This window comes from Myotis yumanensis, unplaced genomic scaffold, assembly GCF_028538775.1.
Source record: "Myotis yumanensis isolate MYYU_CA2020_CCGP unplaced genomic scaffold, mMyoYum1.0.hap1 SCAF_5, whole genome shotgun sequence".
Taxonomy (NCBI): Eukaryota; Metazoa; Chordata; class Mammalia; order Chiroptera; family Vespertilionidae; genus Myotis; species Myotis yumanensis.
Window position 1 is genome coordinate 28,116,386 of NW_027223756.1, and position 11,485 is coordinate 28,127,870.

Genomic DNA, 11,485 nt, shown 5'->3' on the forward strand with positions numbered 1-11,485 from the left:
ACCTTCTTCTTCATATCTCAGAATTACTTGGCCTATGTCATACCCAATGGAGTATATAAAAGTTACTGGGGAAATGTTTATCTATTCTTTAATATAAAGTCACAAAGGGATATCCCAGTAGACTGCATTACTTCCTTATCTATGTATCTATGTTGTACTGAAGTAATGACTTTGAAATGGAAGGAGTGAGCTCATGGTAAGTTTACTTAAATACATTTACTGAATATAGAGACATTTGTTCTATTTTTTTACTTCATTTAAATTTTTTTTAACAATTAGTGAATGTTTTGAACAAGAGAAAGAATTTTCTTGTTTTATTAGGACAAATTTCCACATACTTTTTAAAATTGTAAAGTACCAATAATATAGTTGTCCCCTCAAATGACTGTGCATCCAAACACTACAGAAAATATAAAGTTAACTCCCACCCACTGTATATGCAAATAGGAGGGAACAGTGCACTATCCTTGGGAAATGTCCTTTAATGTATATATTGATTTCAGAGAAGAAGGGAGAAGAATAGATAGAAACATCAAAGATGAGAGAGAATCATTGATTGGCTGCCTCCTGCACGCCCCCTACTGGGGATCAAACCCCGAAACCCAGGCATATGCCCTTGAGCAAAATCAAACCCGCAACCCGTCAGTCCCCAGGCAAGCGCTCTATCTACTGAGGCAAGCCGTCTAGGGCGGGAAATGTCTTTTTTATTACTAACAAATATTTTATTGTATTTTCTACTTACTCTTGATGACAAGTCAAGGTTTAGCTTCATTAAAATACAATAACAAGGAATATAGAAGCCATACACATAGTTCAGATGGAATCGTTTTTAGTTGATTAACTTGTTTAGAATTTGTGTCCATGAAACTTCTGTTTTTTAAACTAACATTCTCAAACTCTCTTACCATGAGTACACATTTCACATGCCTGCACCATCAAAGCAATTCATTAGAATTCTACTGAAACATGGGATTCTGTATTTTACAAAAGTCTCTTTCAATGGTTTAAATGACATTTTATTTCAGGCTTGATTTTGTTGTTTTGTTTTTTGGGGGGGAGGAGCAATGTCTATTTTGGACTTTAGATTCCATGTCTCCATTTGTGTGAGCCTGAGTGAACATTGACACACAAATTCAACATTTAGGGAGAGTCAAACCTACAACCAGGACCCACCATTTAAAATGTGTGTACATTTTGGAATATAAGAAGCCTTAAAGTTTTGAAGGGTACTAATGCAGACACAGGGTTCAGAAAAGAGATTTAAAAAGAAGGAATCTTTCAGAGCTTAGTTTTAGGTTCAAACCCTAAGCACATGATAAAATTCTGTGATGTATTTTATTTCTACTAAGATAATTCAAGGATTTGGGAGTCTCAATAATTTTCTCTCAGTCCTAATTTAGGGATATATGTATTCCTATATAGAAAACAAATGTAACTTCTGTGGTTGGGCAACTACTTCTTAAGTGAATGAGTGATAAGTGATCATTATAATTACAGTAAAATATGGAAGGCTTTAAAAGGTTGAGAGTTCACATTTAAACAATCATGTCCAATCCTTGGGAAAGCAAATAAAACAAACTATGATAATTAGCGCTCAATTTTGTAGTATCACCATTAAAATGACCCCCATATTTAGGGTACACCTTAAAACTATTTTAAACTTTCTGCATAATACATGTTTCAAAACACATAGATTTATAAAGAATATAATGCCTCTGAGAAACAATGTAAACAAAAACTAAACTCACCTGAGCCGAAGTAGCTTCGTCCTTACCTTCGTGAAAATCTATGGGTGTTAACAAGGAACCATTTTTTTCACAGCTCTCATGGCTTATGAGTGTATGTGCATAGTTGGGCTGAGGGAAGATCAGGTGACTCTTCCCTGAGTCTGCAGTGAGGGAGACCTCATGGGAATAGGTCTGAAGGAATGCCTGTACTCCTTCCACACCCAGAAAGCTTGAGGCAGGCAAGCCCACCAACCCTCTGCCTGAAGCCTGAAGCATACGAGACTTATGCCATCGCCATAGTCTGAGCGCCAGCAGAACAACCACAAAAGCAAGGAAGACACAGGAGATAATGGCCACGGCCACCACCAGGTACAACGTGAGATCTGAGTCTTCAGAGTTGTCAGGGTTCTTGATGTCATCCAGGCCAGCCAGGACCTCTGGGATACTGTCTGCCACAGCCACAGTGAGCGTCACAGTGGTGGAGAGGGGGGGCTGGCCATGGTCCTGGACTACCACCACCAGGCTCTGCCTGAGCATGTCTCTGTCCAGCAGGGCCCGTGCAGTGCGCACCTCACCTGTGTGAAGTCCCACCGCAAAGAGTCCTGGCTCACTGGCCTTGAGCAGGCGGTAGGACAGCCAGGCGTTCTGGCCTGAGTCTCTGTCCACTGCCACCACCTTCGTCACCAGGTAGCCAGGCTCTGCAGAGCGGGGTGCCAGCTCCACACCAGTGGAACCATCACTGGGGAGTGAGGGGTAGAGAATTTCCGGTGTGTTGTCATTCTGGTCCAGAATGAACAGACTCAGTGAAACATTGCTGCTGAGTGGAGTGTCCCCGCTGTCTCTGGCAGTCACCAGTAGCTGTAGGTCTCGGATCTGCTCATAGTCAAAGGAACAAATTGCATACAGCACACCGGTGTCAGAGTTGATGGAGACATAAGAAGAAAGAGGTGCCCCCATGATGGTGTCCTCAGTCAGAGAGTAAGTGACTTGGGCGTTCTTGCCACTGTCAGGGTCATGGGCGGTCACAGAGAAGATGGAAGCTCCTCTGGGGTTGTTCTCCGAGATATAGGCTGAGTAGGAGGCACGAGGAAAAGTGGGTGGATTGTCATTGGTGTCTGCCACATGCAGGGAGATATGAGTTTCAGTAGATAAAGGTGGAGTTCCTAGATCTGAGGCCATCACTGTGATATTGTACATGGAGATCTTTTCTCGGTCCAAATATTTCCATGTCACTAATCTATAATAATTATCTATTGATTTTTCTAATTGAAAAGGTAAATTATCATGTATGTAACAAACAACTTGACCATTCTTCCCGGAGTCTTGGTCATGCACATTCAAGAAGGCAATTACTGTTCCAGGAAGAGTACTTTCCAAGACTGGGCTAAACAAAGATGTAACAATCACTTCCGGTCTATTGTCATTTATGTCTTCCACCGAAATGAGCACTTTGGTCCTCCCCATGAGAGCCCCCACATCTTCAGCTTGTATTTCCATTTCATAAAATGCACATTCTTCATAATCTAGACTCTTTGCTGTTGATATTTCCCCAGTTTTTTCATTAAGATGAAATAATGGAGATTGTTTTTCACTAATTTTCCAGAATTTATATGCCACTTCTCCATTGATTCCCTCATCTGGGTCGCTAGCTCTTACAGTAAGCAGCTGGGTGCCAGGGGGCACGTTCTCTGGGACTGTCACTTGGTAAATCGGTTGAGCAAACACCGGGGCATTGTCGTTTATATCCAACACTGTCACTAGGATGTGCACTGTGCTGGAGCGACGAGGTTCGCCTCCATCAGAGGCGATGAGGACCAGGTGGTGAGCAGCCTCTTCCTCTCGGTCCAAGGCGCGCTCCAGCACCAGTTCAGGGTTTAAAGTTCCATCCTCTCCAGTTCGCACGTCCAGGGAGAAATGGTGATTGGGGCTGAGCTGGTAGCTCTGCAGGGAGTTCAAGCCCACATCCGGGTCAACAGCCTCTGGGAGTGGATAGCGTGTGCCAGGCGCCGCGATTTCATTAATTTTTACTTCCAGATTTTCGGCCTGGAACTTCGGATTATTATCATTGATATCAGTAATTTCTATTTCTATCCCAAAAATTTTTCCTCTATCCTCAACGAGGATGTTGATATTTACAAGACACCGTGCGCTCTGAGCGCAGAGCTCCTCCCTGTCTATCCTGCCCGCGGTAACCAAGCTGCCGCTTCTCTGGTTTAGAGCAAAAAGCTGCGTCCTACCTCTGGAGACGATGCGGACTCCGTGCTTCGCCAGCTCTTGAGACTCCAGCCCCAGGTCCTTAGAGATGTTACCCACGAAGGATCCTTTGTCGCTCTCTTCTGGCACGGAGTAGTGAATCTGTCCCCTCCCAATCTCCCACAGCGAACTCAGGAGCGCGCACAGCAGGATCAGCTCCCTGCGTCCTCTGTAATTCTTTGGAGCGGCCATTGTTCTTTCGCTATGGAATCCACTCGGAATCTTCATTGGGCATAAGTGTCTTGTTCACCTTTATGCTGCAGGCTCGGAGATCCCCTCGGAAAGCCAGATTGTCCCAAATGTAGGACGGAGTTTCGCTGCAGCCCTGCAGTTGATTTGTGGGATTTGCAGGTCTTAGTGAGGTGAAAGCCCAGAGTATCCGGATGGCTTTTGGTTATATTTATCTCCAAGTTAGGTGAACAGCGGCGCTTAGAGCCCTAAACAGTTACTGCACCCACTTAAAATTGTAATACTGTTTGCTAGATTACAGAGGAGGAAAATACTCCTTGCTTTCTATAATTTGCTTTGCATTTATTTAATTTGTCCCTGAATTTATATTTTAAAAGTAATTGCCAAGAAGTGTGGGATGAAGTAGGTTTTAAGTCTTACAAAGTATTATAAAATGATCAGATTTATGGGTGAGCATCACATTAAATTTCTCCCATTTCTGGAAGACATTTACTTTTTTAAAAAGAAATTATTAAATTTTATTTATTATGCTTTAAGGTTTATTATAAATGTCTTCAATATCTATTATCAAATAAGTAGAAGCTCCAGTTGTCACTGGCAATTAATTGACTCAGACTAAAATAGACCTATTGAGATGAGTGACTCAAAAGTTGTTTTATTTTGTTTAAACTAATTAATCATTATAGTAAGATTTTTGTAGGTATTTGCTTCTTAATTTTCTTTTTCTTTTAAATATATTTTATTGATTTTTTACAGAGAGGAAGGGAGAGGGATAGAGAGTTAGAAACATCGTTGAGAGAGAAACATTGATCAGCTGCCTCCTGCACACTCCCTACTGGGGATGTGCCCGCAACCAAGATACATGCCCTTGACCAGAATCGAACCTGGGACCCTTCAGTCCACAGGCCAACGCTCTATCCACTGAGCCAAACCGGTTAGGGCTTAAATTTCTTTTTAAAATGCCATTTTAGATTACACATTGATAATGTTTCAAATTAATATTGTAAAATGCTAACAGTTTAAGTTCTACTTTCAAGTTTTATTAGAGGTTATACTGATTTGCTTCTTTATTTAAATTATTTATACTTTTTCTATTTGAAAACACTTGAAAGGTACAAATGAATTTACAATAAAAAGTAAATGTCCATCCCATTTTTCACCAGTGAGAGAGTATTTAAAGCAGACAATTAAATTCTTAAAGTAGACATATATTCTAAAATTACTTTTTAAAAATATATTTCTTTATTCATTTCAGAGAGGAAGGGAGAGGAAGAGAGAGATAGAAACATCAATGAATCATTGATCGGCTGCCTCCTGCACGCATCCTACTGGGGATCGAGCCCACAACCTGGGCATGTGCCCCTGGCCGGAATCGAACCCAGGACCCTTCAGCCTGCAGGCCAACGCTCTATCCACTGAGCCAAACCGGGTAGGGCTCTAAAATTACTTTTACTTTTATGAGTATTTTGGTCAAAAGAACCACAAAAAGCAAGGAACACACATAATTATCAAAAAGTGCTAATACAAGCAAATGTCTCCTCAATGCTTTGTAAAATGGCCATCAATTAAGCAGTTGCTAAGGGTAATCTAGCAAAAGGCTGAAACAATGTGTTATCATCTTGAGTATATACTTGTTTACATACCAGGTAAGCAATTTTGTCTAAAATTTTAAGAATTCAACTCTACATTTTTCCTAGAGATAGTAGAATAACTAGGAAATGTCTAGCTTTATTAGTTTAAGGTTGCAAAAAAAAAAAAAAGAAAGCTAAAAACATGATCTTTTCTTGGATGGAAGAGTCTATAGAATGAGCTTCAATACAGATTAATCCTGAAAAGCAAGTAGGAAGAACATACTTTTATCTTCTGATGAGCACAATGGACCTACTACTAAGTCAAAAGATTTTCACACACACACACACTCACACACACGTACATTGCATGGAGTTACAATGGGCCCATCTACAACAAAACCAAACCCCAGGTTTCTAGGTGCTTTTGAAACAGAAGGGGAAGCAAATAAAGACAAAACATCGGATTAGTATGAAAACCATAACAGTTAAATCAGTTAAGAAAAATATCTAATTTTGCCCTTTTTTTTTGCTTTAAAGCAGCGGTTCTCAACCTGTGGGTCGCGACCCCTTTGGTGGTCGAACGACCCTTTCACAGGGATCGCCTAAGACCATCCTGCATATCAGATATTTACATTACGATTCATAACAGTAGCAACATTACAGTTATGAAGTAGCAACGAAAATAATTTTATGGTTGGGTCACAACATGAGGAACTGTATTAAAGGGTTGTGGCATTAGGAAGGTTGAGAACCACTGCTTTAAAGGCTTATTTAAATGACTGCCTACTTTTACATTTATAGTATGGCAAGGCTGAAGAAAAATCATGAATTAAGTGATAGAAAGAAAAATTTAGGGGAAAATCTCAAGCTTTTACAAGAGAGCCCATAGCCTTGTGTAATGTTTCCCTTTGTAGATAAACCCACACCCTCAATCCTTCCTAAATCTGAGCCCGGAAAGATATCCCTAAAAGACGCATAACTGCTCCTACTTCAACCTCCCTTGAAGAATGGTATGACAGTTTTTGACTAGCTACAACTTTCCTAAGACAACCTTTAGATTTGAAACTGTATGTTCCCCTGTGAACATGAAGAACCGGGTAGAGCAAAGGAAGCAGGTTATGCATAAAGGAAACTCACCGGCTGGGAAGTCGACTCACTGGAATTACAAAGTGGAAATAAGGCCCCAGATGCATCACCACAAAGTATGTCTTGTGCTGAACTCAACTGCTCATTACATTTTAGAAAATTGAACTCTGTCTTTCCAGCTTGGGCCACGCACAGGTTGTAGGAATAAGGTAAAGTGCCTTCACTGTAGTTGGGGGGAACCACAGGTCCAGACTTGACACAGAGACCAGGTTGGAAGCAGCCCCAGGTGGTGGGGCTGGAGGGGCGTCGAAGCCGCAGGGCGACCGCCAGAATCACCGCGAGGAGGAAGAGCACTGAGATCAAGGCCAAGGCCACCACCAGATAGAACTGCAGCTCAGCCTGGGGGTCAGAAGGCATAGGACTTTCGCTCAGGTCCGGCAGCGCCTCTTGTAGGCTGTCAGCAAAGACCAGGAGCAGCGTGGCGGTGGCTGAGAGGGGTGGCTGTCCCCCGTCCCGCACGGCCACCAGAAGGCGCTGGCGGGCCGCGTCCCTGTCGCCCAAAGCTCTGGCCGTGCGCACCTCGCCGGTTCGCAGCCCCAGGCTGAAGAGTCCAGGCTCGCTGGCCTGCAGCACGTGGTAGGACAGCCAGGCATTGTGTCCCGAGTCCGCGTCCACCGCCACCACCTTGGTGACCAGGTAGCCCGGCTGCGCAGCGCGCGGCACCGTGTCGAAGAGCGCAGAGCCGTCGGGCCCCAGCGCCGGGTACAGCACCCTGGGCGCGTTGTCGTTGCGGTCGCCCACCAGCACGCGCAGGCTCACGTTGGCGCTGAGCGCGGGCGAGCCCTGGTCGCGCGCCTGCAGCGTCAGCTCAAAGGCGCGCAGCTGCTCGTGGTCGAAGGCGCGCTGCGCGAACACCACCCCGCTGTGCGCGCTCACGGACACGTAGGACGACAGCGCCCGTGCCTCCAGGTCGCTGGCCACGATGGAGTAGGACACCTGGCCGTTGGGTCCCAGGTCGGGGTCGGAGGCGCTGACCTGCGCGATGGAGGCCCCGGGCGGGTTGTTTTCTGGCACGTGGACCAGGTAGGCTGGCTGCTGGAAAACCGGGGCGTTGTCGTTGACGTCAGTGATGTGCAGGGTGATGGTGGTGCTGGAGGAGAGGGGCGGCTTGCCCCTGTCGGTGGCTGTGATGGTGACATTGTACTCTGGGGTCTGCTCACGGTCTAGAACTCCGTCTGTCACTAATTTATACGTGTTTCTCGAATAAGTTAGCAATTTAAACGGAACCTCGCCTTCTAATTTACAAGTAACTTCTCCATTGTCTCCCGAATCCTTGTCACGGACTTTAAGTAAAGCAATGTATGTTCCTAGCCTGGTGTCCTCCATAATAACATCTGTGAGAGATTGAAATATCACTTCTGGGATATTATCATTTACGTCTAGGACTTGTATCTCCACGGTACATTGGGCAATCATTCCTCCACCATCCTTTGCTTCCAAAACTATGGAATATTCTTTGACTTCCTCAAAATCTAGTGTATTTCGAGTAGTAATTTCCCCAGTAGTAGAATTCAGGTCAAACTGGGTGGTCTGGCCTGCTTCAGTGAAAGAGAAGGTGATCTCGGCATTGACCCCCTCATCCTGGTCGGTGGCCATCACTCTAAGCACAGTTGTGCCTGGGAACACGTTCTCCGGAAGGCCCACCCTGTATAACTCTTGGCTGAACACTGGAGGGTTATCATTGGCATCAGTCACGAGGACTTGTATCTGAGCAGTGCTGCTTAGGGGTGGATCCCCGCCGTCCAAGGCAGTCAAGGTCAAGTGGTAGGACTTCTGCTCCTCCCGATCTAAAGGCATCTTCAATACTAGCTCGGGGTATTTGCTACCATCTAATTTCTCCTTATTCACGAGTAAGAAATGATCATTGGGACTGAGCTGATAATTCTGTAATGAGTTGGTACCAATATCTGCATCATGGGCAGATCCTAAGATAAATCGTGCCTCGGGCTTTGTGGACTCACTTATTTGCAGCTCAAAGGAGTTTTGCATGAATTTGGGAGGGTGGTCATTAACATCCTCGATCTCCACGTTCACGTGGTAAAAGTTCAATGGCTTTTCAGCAACAGCCTCAAATTCCAGAGCACATACTGGCTTCTTCCCGCATATCTGCTCCCGGTCCAGCCTGCCGCTCACAAGTAACTCCCCGCGCTCTGCGCTCACAGTGAAGTAAGGCTTCTCAGAGCTGACGCGCAGTTTTCGAGTCGGTAACTCGCGGACACTGAGTCCCAGGTCCTTGGCGAGGTTCCCCACCACCGAGCCCTCGGGCATTTCCTCGGGAATTCGGTAGCGGAGCGGCTCAGAGAGCGCCGGGCAGAACAAAGACAGCAGGAAGGGAAAGAGCACTGGCCGCCGCTCAGCCCAGCCCCTGTCCCCAGCGCCGCTCCCCATCCCTCTTGCTCCCCTCAGCGTGCTCACCGGCCTGAAGACGCCGGATGACCAGTAATGTCTGTGTCGCGGATGTCCAGAGCCCCGAACAGCCGTTAGTTCCTGCGTGGGGGTCAGGGTTTCTTCTTTTCCAGAGGAGGGAGCGGTGGAAAGGCCAGCTCTAGCGAGTGAGCTGAGGAAAGCGAGCTGCGGCTGCGCGAGGCAATCACCAGGGCCGAGCTCTCCACTCTGGCCAACAGCGGCGCCCAGAGTCTGTACTATGAAACTGCAGCCTCTGCTGCTTCAGGCTAAGGAACTACAGCAAGTATAATCGTGCGCTGGACTGGACAATTTTTATGTCTATGTATTTATTAATGTTTAATTTGTATCATTATCCCATTTCAAAGTCTTAAGGAAATCACATAGATTGAATACATAAACTCTGTTTGTTAACATAATTATTCCCCAATCTTCAAATCCACACTAGTAATAGAAAGATAACAGACTTGGTCAAACAATCTCGGAGTACAGTAATTTTGAATACTTATTAGTTAGCAATACATTGGATAAAGTTCTATGTTTCTTCCTTTGTTTCTTTTTTCCTTGTTTTTACATTTTGGGTACCTCCATGTTCATTCCCTTCAATTTTTTTCCAGAGAGCATCAGTAATTTTCTTTAAAAGGGCACAATTTATATTTACCTCCAAATACTTCTTTTCTTCCAAAATTGTTTCCGTGACTTATTTATAGTAATATTACCTGATTTTAAATTCTAATATCTCAGTCAATGACATAATGTAGCCAGAAAGGAGTTAGCCTATCCCTCTCGTTCCCATTACACAATTATTTTCCTAGTTATGAAATGTAACATCACTCCTCAAAGTTATCAGGGGAATAATATTTTACCTTGCAACACAAAGTGACTAACTATGGTCTATTACCCTGAGTCATAGTTCTCACTTCTGTACTTATATAACATCCCATGATGACTTCAAATAAAGATAGTTCCTAGAAAGTTTATTTGCAGTAGCTCATGAGTTTAGTGACAATTTCTCCCCTTTGTTTAAAAAATGTTAAGCATCTAATAAATTGGATAGGGTAATTTTCTTTTCCAATATGCCTGATAACCATATTTATGCCTCACAGAATGTTAGTAACATTGACTGTTCCACAAGTGACTGTACATCTGAACACTGCAAAATATACTCACAGTATTACACATTTTCTTTATATGGAAAATATCAGCAAACACAACACTCTGCTAGAAAAACTGTTTGAATTAACACTCAAAAGGTTGCCGCAAACAAGATTACCTTGTCATCAACCCCTTCCAGATGCTAATCAATTGATGTATTGAACTGTACTGAAATTTTATACTTAGAGCAGCAATTTTCAACCAGTGTGCTCAGGTAGGCACACTGGTGTGCCTCAGAATTTTTAAAACATGCAACACCTGATTATTTAGTCAGGGGAACTGACCTCTTTTCCCTTGGATTGTCAAATAAAAAATGACAACAGCCAATACTACTATAGGCAGCCAGTGCAAATGAATCAAAATTATACCTATATTTTGTCAGATCAGCAAAAAATATATTTTTCAGTGTGCCACATAATTTTAGTAACTAGTTATGTGTGCCATGAGACGAAAAAGGTTGAAAGCCACTAACTTAGACTATAAAAGTAGTTAGTCCCAGATTACATTATTTCTGACTGAATTTTTTGAGCAGACCCAATAAGTAAAGTCCGACTACTGGTCTACGACTTGAGTATGTGAGATGGTTGTTTCATAAAGCCAGCATCCCCAGTATCCTACTTGGAGAGCCCACAGTCACACTTCACATGGCTGTTCCACTAAAACTGCACAAAGGAATTTTGTGGTGAAACATGTAACTGCCTATTTCACAAATGCCACTTACAATACTTGAAAAGACATCTTATTTGACGTCATATTTTATTGTTTTTGAACAACGATCTTCAGTGTGGCATTAGACTCCATGCTTATCATTGATATAAAATGATTGACACACACATTGATATAGTGAAGCTTGAAACGCACATTTTTTTTCTTCAGGCATTTTCCCAACCTTCCACCAGGACCCAACTTTAATAGATCCATATGCTTTAAATAGGTCAGGAAGCAAGTGAGATTTTTCAAGGTCATCAAGTTGAGGTACATGGAGGCAGAAGCCAGACACAGAAAAAAATTCAGACTGAAACAATCTGCAAGAGCCTTTTG

The 11,485-nt window shown here is 43.6% G+C and overlaps 1 protein-coding gene across 12 annotated transcripts in view; it reads right to left on the reverse strand.

Moving 5' to 3' along the window:
* The window catches only part of LOC139010384 (protocadherin gamma-C4), a 162,199-nt gene that overhangs the window by 95,312 nt on the left and 55,402 nt on the right, over window positions 1–11,485 (reverse strand). The window contains exon 1 of one of the 12 annotated variants that reach the window (XM_070414762.1): window positions 6,878–9,274. The exons of 10 other annotated variants lie outside the window; for them this stretch is intronic. In XM_070414762.1, the coding sequence (XP_070270863.1) occupies window positions 6,878–9,274 (2,397 nt within the window). Of the gene's footprint in view, window positions 1–1,748; window positions 4,285–6,877; window positions 9,275–11,485 lie in introns of those variants that run through there. One more of the 12 variants, XM_070414743.1, reaches the window with a different exon arrangement.